This window comes from Harpegnathos saltator, unplaced genomic scaffold, assembly GCF_003227715.2.
Source record: "Harpegnathos saltator strain DR-91 unplaced genomic scaffold, Hsal_v8.6 scaffold86, whole genome shotgun sequence".
Classification (NCBI taxonomy): domain Eukaryota; kingdom Metazoa; phylum Arthropoda; class Insecta; order Hymenoptera; family Formicidae; genus Harpegnathos; species Harpegnathos saltator.
The window spans coordinates 285,321-309,643 of NW_020230713.1; the positions used below are offsets into that span (position 1 = coordinate 285,321).

The 24,323-nt window shown below is 48.0% G+C and overlaps 1 protein-coding gene across 1 annotated transcript in view; it reads right to left on the reverse strand.

Annotated features, from left to right (window-relative positions):
- LOC105186939 (uncharacterized) overlaps window positions 1–24,323 on the reverse strand; it is a 297,091-nt gene that overhangs the window by 14,090 nt on the left and 258,678 nt on the right. Inside the window, exons 9-10 of the mRNA XM_025307433.1 lie at window positions 22,983–23,137; window positions 4,744–4,854 (exon numbers count right to left, since the gene is read on the reverse strand). Of these exons, the coding sequence (XP_025163218.1) occupies window positions 4,754–4,854; window positions 22,983–23,137 (256 nt within the window). The 3' untranslated portion in view covers window positions 4,744–4,753. The remainder of the gene's footprint in view (window positions 1–4,743; window positions 4,855–22,982; window positions 23,138–24,323) is intronic.

The following is a 24,323-nucleotide window of genomic DNA, read 5'->3' on the forward strand; positions in this document are numbered from 1 at the left end:
GATACCTCCATCTCGATTGTGGCGTGGAGTTTGCGGATCGCGCGCGTAACACGCTGCGGCCGTTCCGTTGCGCGTCGTCCCTCGTCACGCGCACACACGGCGAATTACACGCGACGTCAGACACACTTCGCGATGGTGAAGGATGTCATCGGATTTAATTCGGCGGTTTGTCGGTGCCGCCGTGTGCGAGCGAGCGAGCGAGTGATCGAAACGGTACATGCGCGACGAGACTAACAGAGACAAGGACCGCGGGTGAGCCGGTGGTTGGGTCTCCGGGGAGAGGAGAGGAGAGGAGAGGAGACGAAAAGTGGTGACGAGGGAGGTGAGAAGGGGAGGACATTCCCTCTCTCTCTCTCTCTCTCTGTCGTTGTGTGTTGCCGCGGGTGCAACAACAGTGTTTTGCTATGAAGGATGGACGGATGTGACGTCACAGGAGCTCACGCCGTGATCTATGGCGGCTGATAATGAAAGCGCGGAGGTGAGATACCGCGGTGGAAACTACACCATATAAGCTATAGTTTCCGCGAATATACGCCGCGTCATATGGTAACGCCGCCGCGGTGTTCGACGGCCCCCCCGCCGCGCGCGCGCTCGCCTATTGCACCCACCGCACCCACCGCCGACGAAACCCCCGTTTCCTCTCTCGTCTCCACCCCCCTCTCTCTCTCTCTCTCTCTCTCTCTCTCTCTCTCTCTCTCTCTCTCTCTCTCTCATCCTCTCACTCTCGCCGCGGCGGCTCATAGCGAAATTATATCTTCACAATGGGGGATTCGACGTGGCGGTGATAAAAGCTTGAATTATGAATATCGGTTAATTCATGCTACGCATACGCGGGGACCGCGATACGAGCGCGTGCGGATGTTACTTTATGACGCGGTGGCCGCGATTCCGCCGCGATTCGCTGGCGAGCGGCGATTTTCGCCATCGCGAAAACTTGCAATTATCGTGGCGGTCGGGCGCGCGGACTCCATTCGCGTTCTGTTCCGCGATAACAGCCGGAGCATCCGGTAATACGCGTGTATCGATGTCGAACGCGGCGGACGAGCGATAATACCGTGCAGATAGCGACGTGCAGATTTGCGAGCGACCGGTCAAGCCCGTTGCAACGGGGGGGAGGAGGAGCGCTGGACGCGCGGGCGCGCGCGACACGGCGATCGTTAGTCGCTCGATTGTCGCGCGATCGAGTTCGAGTGGAAGCGTCGAGAATTGACGCTTGCCCGCGGATCTTCATTTCGGAGCTCGTCCGGCTCGGCTTTTGCGCGTGTGAAAGGAACCGACTGGATTTTGGAAAGAGCGCTCTCGCGCGCGCTACGTCCCGCATGCTGCGCATCGGATATCGATGATGATGAAAAAACGTGGAGACAGCGAGGAGAAAGAAAGAATGAGAGGGAGGGAGAGTGAAATTCCGAATTTCGTTTCTATTCATTACATCGACTGCGGAATAAATTGAAGCCAATACTTCGGGTTACTTTCAGCGGGATACTCGAACGAATCATTGCTCTTTGTTTTGTCAAATTGCGGCATACGTTGGATGTGAGTGGCAATAATTGCGAAATGTTCGTCGACGTGTCACGACACGAGCGTATGCATGCGTTAAACCTGGAATTTAATTCGGATATCGCGCGTTTGCCGTACAAGAGAGAGAGAGAGAGAGAGAGAGACAGAAATCACCTTCGTAATAAACGTCAGCTCGAATTACAAATTTACACTTCCGCGCTTTGTACTTCCGTGGTTCTTAACCCGCGTAGCGTCGATCGAGCGGCCGGAGAGAGAGAGAGAGAGAGAGAGAGAGAGAGAGAGAGAGAGAGAGAGAGAGGGAGGAGAGGACAATCGCCTGTCGAAGCGCGCGAATTTTCAAATCAGAGGCGCGCAGTCGAAATGATGATTGATCCATTTGTTTCCCGACATGTCGGCGCGGCGGATATTAAGTTTCCAAATATCCGCGGGTCACACTGCGACGTGCGAAGATCAATTAACGCCAGACTATTCGGTGCAAATTCTCCCACCGGTCTTACGTCACTCCCGAGACGAACGGTGCAACACGTTAATTGCGACGTTGATTACATTGGCTATGTGCGAAAGCTCTGCTGACGATAGACTCGCGGAAGATGCAGTAAATTATTGCAATTCGGGAGAGATGCGTAGATCTCCTTTACCTCGCTTTCACCCCTTTATTGCCCGCGCAACCGAATTAATTAATTGCACTTTAGTAAGTAAGTAAGTGTACGTAAGTTAATTAGACGCGATGGAGCGTCATCACTGATTATCGTCACGGTGTTCGATGTATTGATCACGTGGCTAGCGTGTCGAGCTGCGAAACGGACAACTCTCGAGGAAGTCTCGTTTATTCCCGCTCAACTACTTTTTAAGCAGTCGGTGTCTTGTATGTTACGTACACGATACAGGAAATAAAAAAAGAGAGAGGGATCTCATCGAGGAGACATGGAGATTAAAATGTAGCTCTAATAAAATCTCCGATAACTCCTATCCACGATATCGCGTGATTTCATCAACGCACCGCGGTCGAAAACTCGCCGACGCGAGAACTCGTTTATGTCGTTAAAGTTTAAGTTGCCGCCCGCAAACTTGAAGATTGAAGGGACGCACGAACAGACAGTGAACGAGAACCGAGATGCATGAGGCAAGTACGCACCGGCGGCCGATGTCGATGAATGAACGAACGACACGCGCTTGAACTCGACACTCTGTGCGTATTGTTAATCTCCAATTTTTTATGAAAAACATGTGCGCAATCTAACACGATAAGTGGCGCATTTTTGTCAGTCGATTTCGGTCTCGCGAAACATGCTCCGTTGGGCAGGAAGAGAATGCGCAATTTCCGGAGCAATCTGTTCATTCGAAAGTGATAACGACTTTTTCGTTTTTCTTTTTTATAAGTTTCGCAACCTATACGGTACACTCGATGGAAAAATTTGTTTTTCACTCATACTCAGGGGATAAATTTACCTATGTAGGGTATCGGACGCGTATCCAGAAAGTCATTAAAAAAAGAGAGAGAGAGAGAGAGAGAGAGAGAGAGAACAAACGATGCAGTTTTCATTCCGTTTTCGAGAGTACGTCACAATTGCATTAGATACGCGCATCGCGCGCATTGACTTTTTACGAAGGACCAACGGTTACTTTCGCACGTTAAATCAGGTTAATGCGAATCAAGCGAGCACACATACTCGTGCATGGATTTCCTGCCAGGTCGAGATACTTTTATTCAAAAATTTCCCCATTTATTTAGAATTTTCCAAGCAACTAGGTGTTCTCTTTGTTTTTCTTCCTTTTTTGTTTTTTATTTTTATTTCCTCCGTCCGTCGACTTCGGATATTTTTCAAGTAGAATCCAACCTCCCGCGTTCGTACGCGAGTTATTCCTCGAAACAATGTTCGCGTCGATCGATTCGCCATTACACGAGAGGGTTCGCTATCGCCGCGGTGGCTGGACTAGCGATTCTTCTGTTCTTCCTTTCCACCTGCCGAGAGATGTAGATTTCGCGTTAACCCAGAAACTCCCACGAACGGGCGTGAGCTTCTTTATAAGTCGATGGGCTTCCTGAGAACTCATCTGAAACTCGGATTAGGCGGTGGCATGAAAAAAGGAAGGACTAGGGCGGACGGTGAGGGAGATGGCGAAGAGGAAGACGATTTACGGTATGAAGCACGAAGGTTATGGTCAGCACGCGAAAGAGTGTGAGAGAGAGAGAGAGAGAGAGAGAGAGAGAGAGAGAGAGAGAGTACGAGAGAGGCATGAGAGAGGGTTGATGAACCCAAGGAGGTCGGGAAGAAGGTTGTAACCGCCGGAGTGGAGATTCACAGAAGAGATAAAGCGTCCATTATCGACAGTCTTTCGAAGCATCTTACGAGCTCGAAGCGTTAATAATTATGAAAACTGCTCGACTTGCCGCGCGAAGCTTCACGACGCTCGTAATAAACGCGGCATCGTCGTTTTATTGCGGGAACCCCGGCGGGATATTACGGCGACTTCCAGCGTAGCGCCGCGCCGTTGCGCGCCCGAGAGAATTTCGGTGTGCCAATCTCGCGGCGATGCTGGATTATCGGGTGTGACGTGCGCGATTATTATTTGACGATCCGCGGGATCGTTTTCAGCTTCGGAGTTGCGAGATCGTTCATATTTTCATATTCCTGCGATTTATCGGGGAATTTCGCCGAGGAAATAGAGCCGTTAATTCGCTGTTCTTTTTTTTTCCTCTTTCCTTCCCCCTACCGATATTTTTGCGTTAGATTCTGTGCGAAAGAATCCATCGCTTTTCTTTTCAAATTGGATTTTGACTTTCATAGCAAGTTTACAATATGGATATTGAAAACGATGCAGAAGGGAAGAACCCGTTGGACGATAGGCTGAGACAAATCGTTTTATTTTGAAAAGAAATTAAAGTATTCCGAAACTGAATAATTCCGCGATCAGTTTTCTTTTTCACAATTATGATCACAATCGTTCGCACGAACGGAACATAATTTGTTTGCAGATAATGAGGTTAATTATTTATAAAGTAATATTAAAAAGCAAATACATATTATACGATTACCTGGAGAGAGTACAGCACATTTAAATTCGAGCTAGAGCAAACGAGGGATAAGATTCGCTCGTTTCATTACACCCGGGGGAGGCTTCGTTAACTTTATTATTTATGATCTTTTTTTTGTAACTCGAATCATTAGTGGGAACTTGAACTCTCTCGACATGTTGCATTCCGATCACGGTTTTTACACTCACCTTAGTACTGTCATCTGGTGAAAACGTAGCTCATCGTCAAGTGAACCAGCCAAAGATTAAGGAACGCTCTTGAAACTCCGTTGCCGTCGTGCACGGCGGCTGGCAGTTCACCTGGAATTACATCGGGATTATTGCATCTTTCGGCCGAAGACTTATTGTTCAATTTATCAAGCGAGACTAAATGAACGAGCAATCCGCCAGTGACAGGCACGATAATCGAGCGGCCGAAAGGAGAAACTAATTAAGTTGAAATGTTCTCGCCATTTTTGCTTCTTTTTATCCGCCGTGCTTTCGATTCCACGCGATAACTACGCCGAAAAAGTTCCGTTACGCCTTGATAATTTCCGGATACATTCCTCGCGACGGAGAAAGTAATTCAGCTCGTGTGATCGACGTTAATTTTTTTTTTATACAAACTCGATTTCATTTCATTTATTCGATTTCATATTCACAACTATTACATATAGCTATACAATATTTACGTTGCAGCTCAAGTTCGGAAACAAGTTTTATTTACTTACAAATAAATGAAATAAATTTATTTGTCAACAGTCGCTAATAAATAATTGCATAACAATTAATAATTTATTGATTAATTTTCGTAATCTCGTCTAAAAATTGTTGTGGAATAAAGTGCCAAAATTCTCATAGCCAATCATGTTGTCACTTTTGAAACGCGAGGGATTAGTTTTCAAGCATGAAACGCTCGTCGTCGTGTTTCTCTCTCCGTCTCTCTCCCTCTCTCTCTCTCTCTCTCTCTCTCTCTCTCTCACTCTGTCTCGAGCTTTATGCTTTTGAGCTTGCCATCAGTCGACTGTCCTCTTTGGTTCTCGAATCGCTACTATCGCAGCAGCAATTGCGGTCACAGCGTGAGAGGCTCCTGATTGCGGATCGCTTCTGACGACTCACGAATCGCGGCATTAAATAATCGATTTTCGCACAAAGCCGCTCGCACGGCCGGCGTCTACCGTCGAGACAAGAACACATTTGTCATTTCATTAATGGTTGCGTTTCGTCTATAGGTTTTCCGTCAGGCGCAGCAGGCCGCCGTCGGGTTGACGTATTTTCGTGGCCTCCGTTTAATCGCTCTTCAACCGAGTTACGTTTCCCAGATAATAGTTTGGACGTCGGAGTTTTCGTGAAATTAGGCGGCTCTTATTAATGGCTCTTACAGCACTCTTCGTAATTTCGCGCGCTCGTTCATTTACATGCGGCCGTTTGCTCGCGGTCGACACCGCGAGATGAAATTAAAATGCCTGCGAGCACGTTGAAACGTGTGTATTCACGTCGATGCACCTCGTGCGTTAAATTGTCCGCGGCTCTTTTCCATCCGGTAATTTTCTTCGGACAATTTCATCGGAACTAAGTCACTTTAATTAACTGATCATGGGAGCTTATCGACAGGCATTCGAGCGTGAACTCGCTTGAACCCTTCGACGTTGCGGCGACCGGTTGACTTTTGGTGATTAGACTGGGCGGGATTTACATATGCAGATTTGCGTATACGTGATTTGACTCGCAAGTGTTTTCGCTTGCACGCGATCGCTGCAGATATTAAGTTAATTTATTGAAGGATAACGGCCTGAGAACGGCCTTCCTAAAGACCTGTCTGCCTCTTTGCCGAAGGATACTCGTAATTTTAATTCTTGATCGAGTAATCTTTAAAAATCTGCGTTTGAAGATCGAAAATCGATTGAAATTCAATCCAGTCTTTTAGCCGTTTCCCGCGACATTTAATGATGCGCGTTGGCCTCTCATAATCAATTACTAAACTTTCCTTCCAATGCGACTACCTTGCATATATACATAGATGGAGAAATTCTATTCAAATTAATTAAACTCCCGGATATGCCAGATCGATCGTGTTCTCAGTCGTGTTCCCTTTGCTCGTATCGTTGTGCCCCGGGAAAAGGCGCGCCGCAGCTGCCTCCATTTCGAAATTAATAAATACATCGTTAAATCTCCTTTCCATTTGCCGTGTTTGCTCGATGACGAAACCTGATTCAACGATTCCACTGGTAAATTGCTTCTTTGTTTTGACAGTAGTGTTTCGCGATGCGCCTCCGCTCTTTCTCCCTCTACTTCAACTTCTGCTCTCTTCCTCCCCCTTTCTCTCTCTCTCTCTCTCTCTCTCTCTCTCTCTCTCTCTCTCTCTCTCTCTCTCTCTCTCTCTCTCTCTCTCTCTCACTTCTCCATCGTGTCGGTATTATTCTGCCGCTTTGCCGCGTTTCGCTTCCCAATTAAAAAAGTTTTCACTTAATCGGGTAAAATATTTTTATGAGCTTCCGGCTCTCGCGCGGCGAAACAAAAACTTCAGATTTTTCATTAGTCCCTTAATGCGCATATTTCCCTATTATTATTCGCATCAACTCCGCCCTCGCGTCGCGTCGATGGAATGCGATATTATTGATTCATATGATAAAACGCGGCAAACTATTTAAAAAAAAATAGTCCGCCTGTATTGTCTATCGCCGTACAATGGTTTGCAAGCCGAACGAACATAAATCCTGGCAGAGTCGTTAATCCCCAAACGTATATACGCGCCACTGAGTTTGTTAAATTCGTATGCCTTTTTTCTTTATTTAGTTTTATATCTCTCAATCGAAGACATCGTGATAAATTCTGAATTACGTTTCCTCGAAAATTTTATCGTACTCATCATCCATGATTAGAGTCCTGCCATTTTTTGCCCGCCGTTGCGACGATTCGCATATTGAGAAAATTGCGTGAGTAGTTTGTACACATTTCTCTCTCGTTCTTTTCTTCCCCAGAAGATATTTTGGATAAAATTACGTAAGAAAAAAGTGACGCGCTGAAGCGTTTACCACTCTACTCGAGATTATGAGATGAAGTCGCGAGGGGAGAAATGATCAGGGGCGAGTTGCGCTTATCGAGATTCTTAATCTCATCTCGCCTCGAATAGTGCCGACAAACATTTATTTTTCCTCTTCTCTTCCGTTTTGTTTCGTATTGCCGCTGCCGAGTCTCTGCGAGCTTATTCGCGGTTATCGATCACTCGAATCGTCCCGGGCATCGCGGCGTAACGTCCTTCCGGCTCGCGTTCTTCCCTCTTGCTTGTCGTCGGGGCGCGCCGATAGAAATCGCGGTCCTGGCCGTGTTCCAGGATCACCCAGGAATTTGTCAATTCGTCCCACTCGATCACCACCCTGCCGCCCACCGACTTACAGCTTCTTCGCTTCTATCTGTCGCCCCTCTCCGCTCGCGCCACCCTTTTCCACCCTTCCGACTCTCGAGTACCACTGTCCCTTCGTCCATCTATACTCGCCCCTCCGATTCTTCACCGAGTTTCGAGTTCTTCCTCTCCGCCCGTATCCTTTCAACTCCCCCATCTCTCGACGTTCCTTTTTCATTTCTCTCGCTGTTCCCTCGTCCTTTCGCGCTCCACCGCACTGTCACACTGTCTCTGCTTCTTCTCTTCGCCTACCGATCTCACTTCACGCTTCTCCCACGACCCCTCTCCCTCGCTCCTCTTCTCGCGTTTTCCATCCACCTGTCTCTCTCTTTCGCTCCCGTGTCCGGCCGCCGCAGATTCTCCTTCCGGTCGGCTCACAAAAAAATCACGAAGATCCTGAGATCTTCTTTACCCGCCTTAATCCAGGCATTCGTCCCGACGGCTAAGCCAAGAGGGAGAGCCTGGCATTTTTCAATGAAATACCACGGAAACGCCGATAAAACTCACGTCTCGGATGACGACGACGACGACGACGGCGGGCATCGGCCTTGTTGAGAACGTCCTTCGACGGTTTAATGATTGCCAGGGAGCTCTCCTTGATCACGTGAAAGGTCTCTCCTCCGACCCCACCCGTTGTTCCTATCCTTACCTCGGCCGAGGGTTTTTTAATCTTACCGTGGAAAAGAGGTCGCATGGGAGAGGGGGGAGGGGGGAGAGAGAGAGAGAGAGAGAGAGGGACGAACGAACGAACGAACGAACGAACGAACGAACGAACGGCTGGCCAGCCGGGCGGGCGGCCGGTCGGCTGGCTTTTAACGGAACAGCCGCAACGTGTAGTTTCATCTTTTAAACTTTTAATATTCAGATAACATATTTTAAAGGAAAAATTCGGGTCTCCTTGGTCGCCAGATGCATTTTAATGTTTTTACGATCGGCGTGAATAACTGGGGATGGTCGGATCGTTCGGCCGTGAGTAGCTTTTCGAGAAAAGTTTGGAAAGTTTTGTTGTGTCTTGCTTCTTGGCGGAAGAGAAGAATACGTCACTTTAAGTACAACGGTAGTTGGGCGAAGAGACGAGTACTTTGCACATTTATCCATCGCAAGAAGGAGGAAAGTAGAAAGAAATGGAAAATAATATCGTCTTCGTATGTGATCAATCCCTTCGTGTGTGAAAACGTTTTTTATTTTCCTTTCTTTTGTTATCATCGTTCGTTAAAGAAGCCATCTTTTTCTCCGTTGTCGTCACATAATACAACAATGGCTCTCGCGGCAGGGGCAAAGCAAGCTAGCAAGCCCCGCATAGCGACAGCTCCGAATACGTTGTAATAGACCGCGGTTGAAGGCCGCGGTCGACGATCTGTTCGCGGTTACTCGGGTCCGTTCCTCATTGCTACTTCGATTCATGCCCGTTGGATACATTTCCTGTATGCGGCGCGGCGGGGCGTTCTCGCCAATTCCCGGGACGGAAGGGGCTGGAACTTCCTATTGGCCACTTCCTATCCTGCTAGTTCAGCGTGAGGAATTCCAATTCCCGGTGCTTGTCCCCCGGCTGACCACAAGTCGGGACCTTAGATTTAATCTTTCGATTTGGAATCGGAAGGTCCGACTACAAGAGCCGGGCTCTTTGTCTAATGTTATAAAATAGCCGAGAATTATCTGGAACGCGTACATCATCATAATGTTCTCAGACTCGCTCTACTCCGCACAGATGCTGTCTCCCGTAATTGAAAAAAAAAAAAGTCGCAACCGGAGCACTTTGTCTCTATAATGTAAGAAAATACGTGACGTTAGAGTTTTTGTCGGTAATATCGCGACGACGCAACGAAATAGACACGTCGCGTGTCTATTTCGTTTTTAATTTTTTGTGCAAAAGTGTATTCCACTTTTTTCACTGCGCGTGCAGGTGTCATTTAGATGAGCCAAATTTTCATATTAACCTGTCCGCGTCGGTAATCTTGGAATAACTTGCGCTGTATTTTCCAATCTGCTTTTACACACATCTCCCGCGTCCCGCGCATACACGATAGATCATCGAGTGCTTCGCTCTCGATCGACACGATACTCGGAGAAATTGGGAGAAATTATCTTCCATTCTGCATTTTATCTTCCCCCAGAAGACAGACCGCAATCAAGCATTTTGTCGCGAGGCGCACGCGAACATCATTTCGATGCATAATTTACGAGGCGAAATGCGGCTACGGCGATGACACATGGAGTGCTTAATGTCAACTTGCGGTCGTATACTCGGTAAAGATAACGGGAAGAAATTGATGATGAGATCGTAGAAAAGGTCCGAGATCAGCGGGGAGCTCTATGATTTATGCTTCGATATATCGCACGGCTGTGTTGCTCCGCGCTATTATTATAAATCTAGAAACGTCCAACCGCGATTTATCGATTCGCATTTATTCTCTTGCTTCTTTATCGCCGATAAATCGATCTCTGCGATTCACATAGTGAACATCCAGATAACGTTCACCACCCCAATAATCTGTATCGGGGATCTTCCTCGCGTTTTCTTACGAACACAACTTTTACACGTCAACGTTATGTTACACATGATTAAAAAACTTCCGGTGCTTGGTATTCGCAGATCGACGAAAAAGAGAAAAACACTGCACTGTGAAAGTGAGCTTTGTCGTCGTCTTGCACGGAAGACGACGATAAAGCCAAAATAACGATAATCATAAACGGGTCACGACATCGAAGGTCACAGGTCACGCGGAAAGATCTTTCGATTTGAGCCACATTTTCTGAATATATCGGGCTCATCCTTATACGGCATCGCGATCACGTAGCGGAATTTAGTATTTGCTTGCTTCCTATATCTACGATTTTCTGCGGTGAGAATCCGGAGTTGCCGACAGAAGGACTGAATTGTCACGAGGGTCATGTTCCGAAGAACCTTCGTCTCTGTTACTCCACCCTGCCCAAAGTTGGGTTATTTTTAGCTTTCGTCAGCTCTCTCTCTCTCTCTCTCTCTCTCTCTCTCTCTCTCTTTCTCTCTTGTACGCGAAGAAATATATCGATCGTCGAATTTCTTTACGCTCGTTTGGACTAGTTGAAGGAAAATCTAGATCAATGTCTAGTATACAAAATTATTTTCTCTCAACACACAAATGAAGATAAATGAAGATAAAGACGCAGCAGTCTTTAATCTCCGATATGTTTAATCGCTACCCAGGTCATTATTAAGCGACATAATTGTCAGTAAACCGATTTAACGTCGGTAGACATTTTCTGTCAAACTCACATGTTAACATTAACGCAAATTTCTTTAGTGCTTTTTACTAGTGCTGCTGGAAACTAAACCGAGATTATAAAATAGTGAAGATTCATCATTAGGGAAGATATCCCTGAATTTTCTGGGAGATAAGTCTCGGATCTTCTGCTAAAAGTTAAGTTTGCTTCGCGTCAGAGGATAATTCAGTGTGTGTAGATTGTTTTCCTTTTTCGAGCGCCGATCGCCACGGGGCTAACGGTAACACATCGATATTCTCAAGGCGATCCTTGATCGACGGGACAAGAAGCGCAAGAAGAAAAGTTTCCGCGCGGCGTTTGCGCTGCCCGCGTGTCTTCCACGGAATTGGATCAGAATCGATTAATCAAAGCGGCGGTCTTGGCGCGGCCGCTCGGAATTAAAGTCGCGGTGGAGGCCGGAATGGAACGGAGGCTCCGTGTAATTGGCTTAAGGACATCCGGCTTGGAAATTCGGGCCCCGGGAGCGCGCACCTTAATGACCCAAACATTGCGCGGTTCCGAGTTGATTAGCGGCGAATGCATTCGGGGGCCGGGTGGCATTTTAATTGGTCCCGCCCTAACCTTCGCTCTCGCGTCTCGTCTCGTCTCGCCTCGTGCTCGCTGCTCCAACCAGACACGAAAGAGAAATTACCGGATTACGTCACCGGGCCGCAGGCCACGGCGGCTGTATCTTACCGCGGGACGATTTCTCATGTAGAGCCACGTCCCCGGGAAACGATCGAGGAAATGCCGAGCGCCCTTAGCAGCCCGTACAATGAGCTTCCATCGGGCTGCGCGGATCCTGCTCGATTGAGGACACTCGGTCGTTAGTGACATTCGCCTATCTCGGTGAACGCGCTGATAAGAGTCCTTTGCGGGATGATCGGCTTCGGGCTCACGCACAATTGATCGATCTTCTTAGGGACACGTATGTGTGCGCGCGCGCGCGTTAGCTTTCAGAATGCTCGGAGACATCTCTCTTCTGGGTATTGTTCGGGACGCGCAGCAGACTCACCGAGAATGACGGAACTTTTTGGGAATTATTCAGAAACGCGCGAGTTCTCTCCTCGGAGACTATATCGACTGCGGAAATTGCATAAAAGAAACATTTGCAAGTCGCGCTGAAAGCAAGTTTAGATACGTTGTTCCTTGATTGTTTCGTTTTAATTCATAAACGTTGCCAACGCAAAGATAGATGGGACATTAATGCGAGTAAATATTCATCACGAGGAAAAGAGAACCTTCGTCGCATTCGATTGACGGATGTCGGGTTTGTGTCGCTTTAAAAATTTCATCAGTTTCTCATAACTTCGATAAATTCGTCCCTCAAGAGGTAAAAGTATGGCGATCTCTTTAATCATCCGACTGTACGTAAACTCGACGCATTCAGACGTTCCGACTACAAATTCGAGCGAAATAAAACCGGGAGCTTACCACTTGGAAAGTATACTCGCGACAACGATGCCGGCCGCGGGGGTATCGATCGAATCGATTCCCGTTGGAATCTCTCTCGCGTCACCTCCGTCGGAAAGTTACAAACTCCATCACCGCGTGTATGTGTACTACGGTAAATGCGCCGTTTATTTCGTCCTTTGTTCTACCAAAGGAAACAGTTCATAAGTAAAAAAGTGTATTTGAGAGAGGGGGGGAGAGAGAGAGAGAGAGAGAGAGAGCTTAAATCCTTCGCATTTTCCGAGCATCTACTCGATTTTTTGTTGCATATTTAACGCGAATGGCGGAACATGAAAATGACGATCTACAGAGTTGAGAGAGTTAATATTTCTAAAAGTTATCATTAGACAAATTCGAAAAAGGAATGCTGAAACGTATTAAAATGCAAATAAAATTAACGTATAATGGCGCACACACATACGCGCGCGCGCGCGCGATTAGCGCACGGTGTACGCTCTGGTAATGAGGAAATTTGCGGTGTAACGAAATCTCGTTAGAAATAAACACTCGTGACTTTCTGCATTATGTATTAAACAAGCGGGAGCGGCGGAAAGTAATCTCGTTTATTCGTGTATATGTCCGCTTTCGGCCAACGGTTTATTTGTGTGAACGCGCATGCACGATTTATATCTGATTCGTTTCGCGGAATTCGGCGAAATTGAGTAACGCTTTGACGATCGACCAAAACTAAAATCATTAAAACGTCGTTAAGTTAAAATCAGGCTTCAACGGCGGCGTAATAGCATTTCAGCCCCGACCGGTTTTGGGCATTGAAGTCAATTCATGGAAAACGAAACGGGGCTTTTCATAATGCCACAATGACTTTAATTACACGATTTGTCCCAATTGCGGTCTCGCATACAAATTTGTCCTTTATTCAATTTTATCCCGCCGCTGTTCTCGCGCCTACGTACTTGCGACATGTACGGCGTACTCATTCCGCGAAAAACAAATTTTTCCGCTAACGGATGTTTAAAACAATCGAGCGTGGAACTCTGAAATCGCGTGTACAACATGACGCACGCGCGCTCGCATATGACACACGTTATATTATTATTAACAAATAATCTCTTTATGCATATTGTAATGCTATCTACAGCACTCGAATTGGCATACACGCGCGCTATTAAATTTATCGTGGCACGTTTTAAAAATATACACGTTCGAGCGTGACACTCTATTTTATCCTCAACATTAAATTCTTTAATTTCGACATAGCGGCCAGAAAATAACGGAAGATATCGCGTGAAAAAAGGATTGCCTTCTGCAATTTTTGTCTCAAGCTGGTTTCGCCGGTCACCCTGCGACCTCCCGTAATGAACTCTCCTTTGGCAAGAAAAAGATAAAGAAACGTCGTCGATCATCGTTTTCCATTCACAATTTTGCGTCTTCGCGAGATATGCGTTCTCCCGCGAATCACTGAAATCGCCATCGTACGTTCGCTCGCCATTACGGCAGAGATTTATGCGGACTCGCCTTTTTGTAATTGCTTGGCCGTGTTTAGCGAGGATTCCGTATTGCAAGGACAATGGCGTAAAACTGGTCGTCGTCGAGCACCGCTTTCGCAAGTAGTTTCTCGTATGCGGGCACTTGGAAGCTGCTGAGAACGTTTCTTGTCGCCGCGAGACTGCCCTCGTACGCGTGCAATTTTCCGAAATTATCAGATACCCCGGTAAAATCCGGTGTTCGCTGCGATACCACGTCGAGGAGGCTTGGAAGGGGGAGCGGAATTGGACAGGATGGGTTGCGATTACTCGCAGCGCTAAGTCGTGCCGCGAAACTTCGACTCGTGAGTTTAATCTCGTTCCATGCGCGACCTATCACGATAACAGCCATGCATGTGTGCGCGTGCAAGAGAGAGAGAGAGAGAGAACGCATTTTCGAAATACCTTCGAGATTGCACGCTCGCAGATTTTACGAGCTTATTCCGTGATCATGAAACAGGTCCCCGGATCACAATAGAGCTCATAACCCGCTAATAATCTTAGTGACGCGTCAAATCGCTCGAATACGCTAATGACGGCGTAAACTGGCGTCGATTCGATCGATAGCAGAGCACGAGATCCCTGCGGCTGACATTGCTCCTAACGTGTCGCGAAACACCGTTTATCTCGGTTTAATATGCATCACACATATACGAATCACGTAACTGTGTGTTGGTCACATGATACTCCGAGATGAATATTTGAGTCGCCGCGTGAGTTGGCCTTTTCGTGCTCGCCAAACTCTCCCACTTTCCGGTTTGCTAATTTTTGCCAAGGTAAAAAGAGCTTGACGTGGAGTGGGTATTTTTTTCAGAAACGTCTCACGAGGTCCTCTTGTTTCTCCTCTGATACTCAAATTGCCAACTTTTTATCACAGACAGACCTTGACAAAAACCGAAACCGGATATTAGCTTGATCGTTAATAGACCACTACTTATCTTACAAAAAGTCTTTGATAAACGCTTCGATTAATTCGTCGGCTGTATCTTGCTGGAATTCACGTACACGCGCTCTGTGGTATTAATTATAATAACAGATACAAAATTATCTCTCCCTTGTATAGGCGCTCCTTTGCTTCTTACTATTACGACAGTAAAATCATTCATAGTCGCGTCCCTCCGACGAAAATTCTTAACGAACAAACAGTCTGTGACGACCACAGACTGTGTACCGATACGAAGAAAGTGTGTTTCAAACGACTTTTTTCGCAATGTTTCCTGTAAACTCCGCCTTTTCCTCTTCTATTTTCGTTGACGTCCATACGTGCTTCGCACCCTAACGTCACTTCTAAGGACTTGTCAGCTTTTGCTAGTTATCGACCTCGATTCTCAACTCGCCGGTACATCACAGTACGTAAGGACGGACACATCTCGATGTTACCGGAGAAAGGAGGGGGTTTCACAAATCGGAGAGAACAATGGAGAGCGGAAGAGAAAGAACGGAAGAGAGCGGCAATCACGCTCCTTAAACAGCTGGTCGCGATGACAGGGATGTTCGGGGATATTTTTGCAACGTCGCATGTGTGTTAGAAAAAGACTCATGAAAAATTCAGCTTTTCCACGGAAATATACACAAAGCCGCGTTATTGAAAAGGCTGGGAATCTCGTCTCCCGCGATTGCGCGGAACCGGCGCGGCGAAAGCTCGACGCAGCTCAGGACGCGAAATCGCATCAAGCGACGCTATCGCGGCGGCGGTCGCCGTGCGCTTCTCTCTCGCTGCGCGCCACAAAGCCGTCCGTCTTGCGCGAGTGCCTTATTACGTTCGTCCGAGGTTAACGCCGTTCTTATCCGGCCGCGTGAGCCTCAGGTCAGGAAGCATTAGACGCGCTTTAGCAGACGCGGTCCCGCTCGCGCCGGCACTGTGCCGGCTCGGAATAAAGCAAAAGCTCGTAAATGGACGAAAAAAGTGGTCGCGCGATAACGCGGGTTCCTTTCCCCGTCGGGGCGCATTCACCCCGCCCTCGTCCGTGCGCGAGCCCTCCGTCAACTCCCTCTTCTTCTCCTTTTCCTCTCTTCCCCCTTACCCCCTCCCCCGCGTCCCTGTCCCCACGTTTCGCTCCATTTCCATGCCGCCGTCACATTAGGCTGCTGGCATTTCCATTTCCATGAAACGTGCATCCTAGTCGTGGTCGTGGTCGTCGTCGTCATCGTCTACGCGGGCTGCTAACGGCGACGACGGCGACGACGACGACGCGACGTTGAATAAAGATCACGCCTATGCGCAGCCAACGACGTTGTTTAATCTTACACCATTGTGCTTCCGTTATTCTCGCGACGGCTGTTGGACTTCCGTTGGACAAAAAGACGACCGCGACGGCGGTGGGCATGCATTGTCCTGAAAAATCCAAATCTCGAAATGCAAAGAGGCAGACGAAAGCCACCTCGCCCATTCCCCCGTCCCGACCCGTCCCGTCCCGTCCAACTCAGCCCTCACAGGCGCGCGCAATATTCGCCATTGTTCCGCGACTATTTCTGTGTTGTTCAAATAGAGTCACGTTTCTAGCTGCTCGATTGGATGTTCATTCATCAGGTTGCGACGGGTGAATTAATTCTTCTCTACGATCTTTTTCACACCTTTCGTGCTATTGCTCGAACAGAGGCGGATCTCTGTCTGTTCGATCTGTTCGCAGAGGTGCGCTTTCTTAACCGTTTGTACTCGAAATGCCAGCGCAACTGGGGCAATTATTAATTAAATAAAAAATTAATGAAATAAAATGCGACGACAACATTAAAGGAAATAAAGATCCTTTTTTATAGTTTTTCTAGGAATTAAAAAATTATATTTATAATTATATTTATAATTATCGAATTGATGGAAGAAGATATGGAAATATCCCTCAAGTGGAAATGATTAAAAATAGTATATCAGGTTACGGAAGGGAGGAGAAATTTTTTCTTCATCAGCTTCTCCCTCCTACGTGAGTGTTTTTCCCGAAATGTTTTATAAACGCGGCTCAACGCGATATTGCGATTTACGCGAGATCTATCATCATCGTGACGGTTGACACGGTAGACTGCGAAGCATGCTATTAATTCACACAAAATTCTACGCGCGATAAATCAATCGTGTCGTATTGAGCTAGCGCGATGGAGGTTGACAGTTTCCGCCGTCGGGCGAAGATAACGCGCCACTTGGAGTTCCTCGCAAATTTCTCACGCGTTTGTCAATCTTCCCCGAGGACGACTCGAGGACTCGAGGTTTGCATTTCGTGCGCTCGGCGTCTTCGTCTGGGTTCGACGTTACACGCGTGGGAAGTCGCAGAAATTTTCTAATTTTCTAAAGATGCAGCAATAATGAATCGCCCGGCCGGATCGGCGGGCGGGACTCTCCTCGAGATCCTCTCCTCCTTCGCAAAGTGTCGCTGATTAAAATCGTTTCCGTAGATTAATCCCGACGAGGCATAATCCGCGAGATTGAAGTCGCGCTATTGCGACGGCAATGAGCGCACTCGCGAGGAACGAAGCGATGACACGGCCGGGCGGAAGATCAAAGGTGCGTTCGCGAGATTATGACAGGCGCACGAAAGATTGAGATTCCCTTGTGCCGAGTTTACTTTTGAGGAGAAGTGGCTTCGAAATGAAGGCGGGCGCGTTGAAAGCGCACATTATGTCCTTCTCGCGAGGAGCAGGGGGAAAGAGATGCGGCCGTCCCGCTTCGCTCTTCGCTCTTCCGTATCCTCCTTATCTGTATCCCCTTTTTCCCCGCCCCCATTCCCTTATCGCCGTCTGTTCACCTCCGGGAACAGAGATACCTAGCGAGAAAACATCGCCCTTCCGAGAGCGGCCGTACTAGGGGGAGGGAGGCAAGAGGAAAGCGCCTACTCTTTTTTCCGTTTACCGTCTTGGCGAACGCGAGTTTCGTCCTGGACCGTCGACGAAAGAGCACAATGCTCATTGTGCGACGCATTGTATCGATGTATCAAAGATTTGCGCCGCCGTCAGCTGCATCAAAACGAACGTACCCCGCCTCATAGTTCTCCCTCTTCCCCCGATTGTTTTCTCTCTCCGTCGTTCTCGCCCGTCATCGCGTCTCCTCGTTGCCGATCCCGCCCCGTCGTCGGAGACAAGACCGTTCTCTCTCTCTCTCTCTCTCTTTCTCTTTCTCTCTCTCTCTCTCTCTCTCTCTCTCCCTCTCTCTCTCTCTCTCTCTCTCTCTTTCTGTTTCGTACGAGCGAATGTCGACTCTATGCCGCGTAATGACTGTCTGCAACGCGCCGCGCCGAGTGTTTTCAGAGTCGCAAAGTCGCGGGTGTCGTCTTCCGCGGACCGAGCGGCGACTCCCCCTCTGCACGCGCGCGCGATACAGTTTCTTCGACATTTCGTTTCGTCGCTTCATTTTCATTTTCCCTCTAGCGCGCCCGCCTCGCGTTCGACGCCCTTTGATTTTCTTACTGTCGGTTTTTAAAAGCCTGCGACACGGTGCCCGTTTGTGTCACGAGACGAGTGTCACGTCGCAGGTGTATGTGTTTGCGTCGCGCACGCGTCATCTTCTCCGCAGCAATTACGAGTATGAAACCTTGCAGATTCGAAATGCACAGTTTTCACATAAATATAAACCGTAAAGGATTCCTCTTCCGCTCTCTCTCTCTCTTTCTCTCTCTTTCCCTCTTTCTTTCCTCCGCTTGCTTTTTTGTTTCTCTTTATGAGGCGGTATCTCATCACAAATGTATTTGTATTGCGCGCGACTCAAGACCGTAGGGATGTTTATCCTCCTCCGGCTCTTCCTCTCTTCCCGACGCTTTTCCCGACGCCATGCTATTTTCTTGTACCACGAGGAGCCGCGAAACTCGCACGAGTTCTATATTTCACAAATTTCTGGCAATATTTCTGGGCTCTCTCTCTCTCTCTCTCTCTCTCTCGTGTCGGCTGACAGCTGTAATTCGGACTCTGTCGTTCCTCATCGGGAATTCCGCAGAGATTACGCACAGCGATTGCTGAATTTTTCGCAGAGGGAACGCGCCGCTCCCTCGTCGCGAGCGTTATCACCGCGAATATCTATCGCGTATTACACGTTTAATCGGCACTGCGGCGCCCGCTGTTTGCTTCTTCCGTTCTGCTCTGTTCCTCGTCGGCGGTCGCGCGTGAAAGCTTTAGGTATCAACGCCCTTCTATCCTTCGCCGTAGGGTGAGTGGTAAGGAGGAAGGACGGTCTCTTCTTTCGTATATAGCACATCTTTCTGAGACGTTATTACCGGATACCACCTCTAGCGAAGGCTTCGGAGAGAGACTATCGCTCTTTTACTTCGAATTAGAGATTCGACGAGAAGGAGAGAAAGAGAGAAAAAAAATTCACAGCCATGCACCATCCCCGCAAGATAATATTTTGTTACAAGCGCAGGATTTGGTTAGACGCGTAATCAACGACGGGAACTCTATCGCTCGCAATTTACTGTCGTTTCGACTAAAAGCTTCACAGAGAGATTCGCACTGTGAAAAATATCATAAAAGCGTTTCCTTCTCTTCTTTTTTTTTTTGTTTTTTTTTACGCAAAAAATTTCGTTAACTTTCATTTGCACCGAGAGCTCTGGGATATCGATCGTTGCATCGTGTTCGCGTGGAAGTTTGATCAAAACCGGGCCGTGTGTGTACATTTGCACGCATGTTCACCTGCGTATACGTGTCGTCTGCCCGCGCACACGGTGTACACTGCAAACCCGAGTGTGTTATTTTGACGCGTGTAAGCTGAAGCTTCCTTTACGCGTATCTTGTCTTGTCTTAAATCACGTCGTTTAACGCGTTTAAACGCGTTAAACGACGTGATATCGAAATGCATCAAATGACGTGACTTCAGACGGCGAGAAACGCGTGAAGAAAGCTGAAGCTTTCTTCACGCGTCAAAATAACACACTCGGGTTTGCAGTGTAGACAGTGTTCATAGAGTGCGCGTAATCGCACAAAGCGCGCAGCTTGAAAAAGACGGGAATGAAAAGTAGCGGGATACTACTTTCAGAGCGCTGCCCGACTAGAAATTTTGATCAGGTTCACCTAACATTGATAAGGACCTAATAGAGTGAATGAAAGGTAATCCTAAGTAAGTCAGTCCTAACGACAAATGAATAAGGAAGACCTTTATAAGGTTATAATGATTAGGTCCACATTAAAACCTTAATGTACTAACCTAGTGTATGATATAATATGGTTCAGTTACTCAGATCCTTGTCGGGATCTTATTCATTGTACCTAATATGATTTGCATTATCAAGTTTTAACAAAACAATTTTTGGGTGTCATTTCCAAATATAAAGATGTTTGCGTTGAAAAAATACTTTAGATCACTTGAATATATTTGTAAAATGCTATAGAGACTATCCTTTTTTAAGCAGTCAATAAATAGTTGTAAAATTAACGTGACATGTGACTTTTCTCTTTAACATTACTTTACGTCTTGTCACCTTGTGATACCTTTATGATCTTATGATATTCATCTTATGTTTCTTTTCCGAAACATTTTACAAGTATGCACAAGCGATCTAAAATATGATTTCATGCAAATATTTTTTTTATTTGGAAATGACATGAAAGAATTTTCAGCGTATCATTTCTTATTTCTAATGCCGTCATCCAATATAGCCGTGGCGAGTAATCAGGAGCCACAATTTGAAAAAAAAAACGTAATAAGGATTCCATAAGGTAACTCAATAAAGACCTGACTATGAATCCTTATTAAGGTCCTAATATCCACGCTGCGTTACGTGACTTACCAGGACCTGATAGTATGACCTTATTGGCACTTGATGTCCAAATGAGGTTAACCTGATCAGGACTATGGGATCAATTTCTAGTCGGGGGTGAAGCGTCTTTCGCGCGTGTCGTCGTCGCGGGCGCGATTAGAGACACTTTAGGGCGGGTGAAGTCGAGCGTGATCGTCGCAGGACGACTGTAACTTTGGAGCGCGAGCTGCGCTCGAATTGAATGGATAATGTTGCGAGAAAACACGAGCGCTCTCCTTTTCTCCCTCTTGTCCTCTCGCTCGCCCGGTCGCTCGGCTCCTCCTTCCTCTCTTTCCGCCTTCCTCGTTCTCAGATTCCACTGAGTTTTCGGTACATCTGCTAAGCGCATTACAGGATAAAGGGGAGTTTTCCGCCTTACAGATGCTTGTCGGGAGAGGCGCGCGCGAGCGAACGTGTGCTCTACTGCAGATTTCTTCATCGTCCCCGCGCTTCGGACGCATTACACGTCGCGGATCCGCGCGAGAGAGAGATTTACGATTAACAGCCCGTCTCATAAGGCATCGCGCATGAATTCATGCACGAATGGCGTTTCTCTCGCGATTCTCGCCGAGAGTGAGAAGCGAAGGAGCGAGATTTTTCTCCCGTCACCCATCGCTCGCGCCTCCCTCTTCCTCTCCGTCTCTTTTTCCCTCCTTCGAAGATGTCTCACTTGTGACAACGGCCATGATGGGAAAACGCGACGAATCGAGCAAAATATCAAATGTATAGCGAGACCGAAGTCGCGCTTGACATTTATAGTCTCGAGTCTGGTCTACTATGTTATTCGGATCGCGAACAAACGCAATCCGATGGGGGGTGGGGGCCGGGACGCGGATCGAAAGGGAAGGGGTAATAGCTCTCCGTGAATTACCTTTTCGCAGACTGTTGATAAATCAGAAATCTCGCCGCCGTTTCCGCAAAAAGAGCGACAGAATACTCGGGACGTCCATTTCGCCGGGTTCGTCGCCAGGTAGTAAAGAACCGTGGAGAGGGCGCTCTCTCCCAGCGGCGGCGCGGTGCGTGATAAAACGCACAATATTTCCCTATCACGCGCGAACGCGCGCGCGGTCGCCGGAATAAATTAAGCATTCTCGCAAATTTTCGGAAATGTGACGGAGGGCGCGCATCGCGTGTTATAATGAAGAGTTACAGCGACGTTAACATTCTACGATGTCGGAGGGGCAGGAAGAGCGTGCGAACGCAACCGAGAGAGAGAGAGAGAGAGAGAGAGAAAAAGAGAGAGAAATATACATATTATACACAAGTATGGGTAGAGAGAGAGATAGAGAGAGAGAGAGAGAGAGAGAAACGGTGTTGTAAAACATGCTCGCTTCACAGTTGACGCGAGTGGCGGCGAACATGAAGCATCTTCGTGGCTCAACCATGAGTGATCGCCGCGCGAATCCTCGCGATTCATACCGCGTCTTCGCATCCTCGCGCCGCGCCGACGACGAGCCGGCGACTCCATTCGAGTGTGATAAGTAGCTGGTAGAGCGCGCATCACGGGAATCTCTCGCTCTCTCCTATCATCGTCGTCACACGCGGAGGTGCGCGCGTGCGAAATGGCGCATGGAGACGCGCGTAATCGCCGGAGAATACCCGAAGAGGAATCGCTCGTACGCGCGTGTGCGCTGTCGAAGCCTCGGCTCGTCGCATCGACAGGAGGAAAAAGAGCGCAAGAGAGAGAGAGAGAGAGAGAGAGAAAGAGGAAGAGAGAGGGAGGAAGATAGGGAGAGAATGAGAAATCGCCGCGAAAAATGAAAGAAACAGCTCGCGTACGCCGACGCTTCGATCCCGTGGAGCGGAAATCGCTAAAAGCGCGAACGTCAGAGTAACGGGAATTCTCCCGGCTCGAGACGGGGAGGGACGGCAGGGCGAGACCAGGGCGGTGGCGTTTGGTCGCGATGAGCCAAGTTTCAAATTGTTAATCCGTAGCACGCGCATAGTAACACCGATTCGCCTCCCCCTCCCCACCCCCCCCCCTCTTCGCCTCTTCGGGGCTGCTACCGCGACAGAACTTCGTTCCGTGTTGATAAGTAACGAGCGACGTGCCGAGCGACGGCGAACGGAATCGCCGAATCGCTTGGTCCTCTCGCCTCCTCGAGGACGCCGGCGAGGGAAAAGCTTGTAACAGCGCACGTGCGACAAGGGCGTACTCACCGTTGAGGACGTGGACCGCGACGGTGGTCTTGGCTTTGCCGGCCACCATGCAGCTGTAGTTCCCGGCGTGTCTCGGGCTGGCTCTCTCGACGATGAGGGTACTGACAATCACGAGGACCTCCTTGCCCGCTGAGATCTCCGTCGTCCTGTTCTCGCTGGAAATGAGATCGTGCCCCGTGAGTTTCTCTCTGTCCGGCTCACATACCGCGCTTAACGCACACGAGAAAGCGAGTCTCCGCTCATATATATATATATAGGGTGTCCCGGCGCGTCTTTTTGGCCGGACGAGACCGGACTAGTCGTATCCCGATTTTGCTGTATAGCGGAAGCTCTCGATCTCGGCTATCGCCGTATTTCGAAACTCGAAGCCATTCGAGCTCGATAATTTTCCGACCATTCCGTGAGCTGAAATTTTGTCCGACGCCGAGCAACGGCTTGAGCAAAGGTTCGCGGATCGAAGTGCACTTTAGTAACGAGTTGAGGTTTCACATTCGCGTTTCCCAGTCGCGTTCATTTCGCTAAACCTCGGGGCTTGAGAGAATCCTCCAGCGAAAGCAACTTCGAATTAAATGATGAATAAAAGCCCGATATCCATTTCTCTGCAGCGATTGGAGGAGTCTTAGGCCGCTACTTCGATATTCTCATTGGGGAAATGGAGTGAATTTGAAAAAATTGCGGAAGAGCAAGGCGAGAAATATCCGAAACGCCCTGTGTCATACGTCTACGTTATCATCGAGTAATTTGAAGGGGGGAGAAAGAAGGGGCGATCTCGTAGAACGCTCGTGAGGCGTTGTTAGAGGAACTCCCTAGCCTCCGCGTGTGAATTTTTCGACCACGCGCGTTGTCCGTCGATTTCATTAAGAAGCTCGTTTAGGGACGCCGGGCGTCGGGCTTTATTGCGGCGTGCATTACTTGAATTTCGTACGCGTCACGAACGGACAATCGATAACGAGACGGAGTTGCCGTTCGTCTCTGGACGTTTTTAATATCGAACATCACGCTCGCATCAAGACACCCATCTCGATACGGAGGCGAAATTTTCCAGTTCGGAGCTCGCAATTACGGCACCTTTACTTAAATCGGCAACATTATTGCTCGAATAAAATGCGATATAATACAATCGAATATTTATATCGTGCATTGTCGCGAAACGTGATTACATAGCAACGAAGTTGAAAATTCACGGTTATTTGTCGAAGCGTGCGAATGAACGGACACAAAAATTCCTGGGTGGGAAATAATTTCAAAGAAAGGAGGGTTCTCTTTAGGAGTTTCCTCCGCAGCCTCATATCTTACGTATTATTACAACGACCCCCGCCCCTCGCTCGCCCGTGCGTGCGT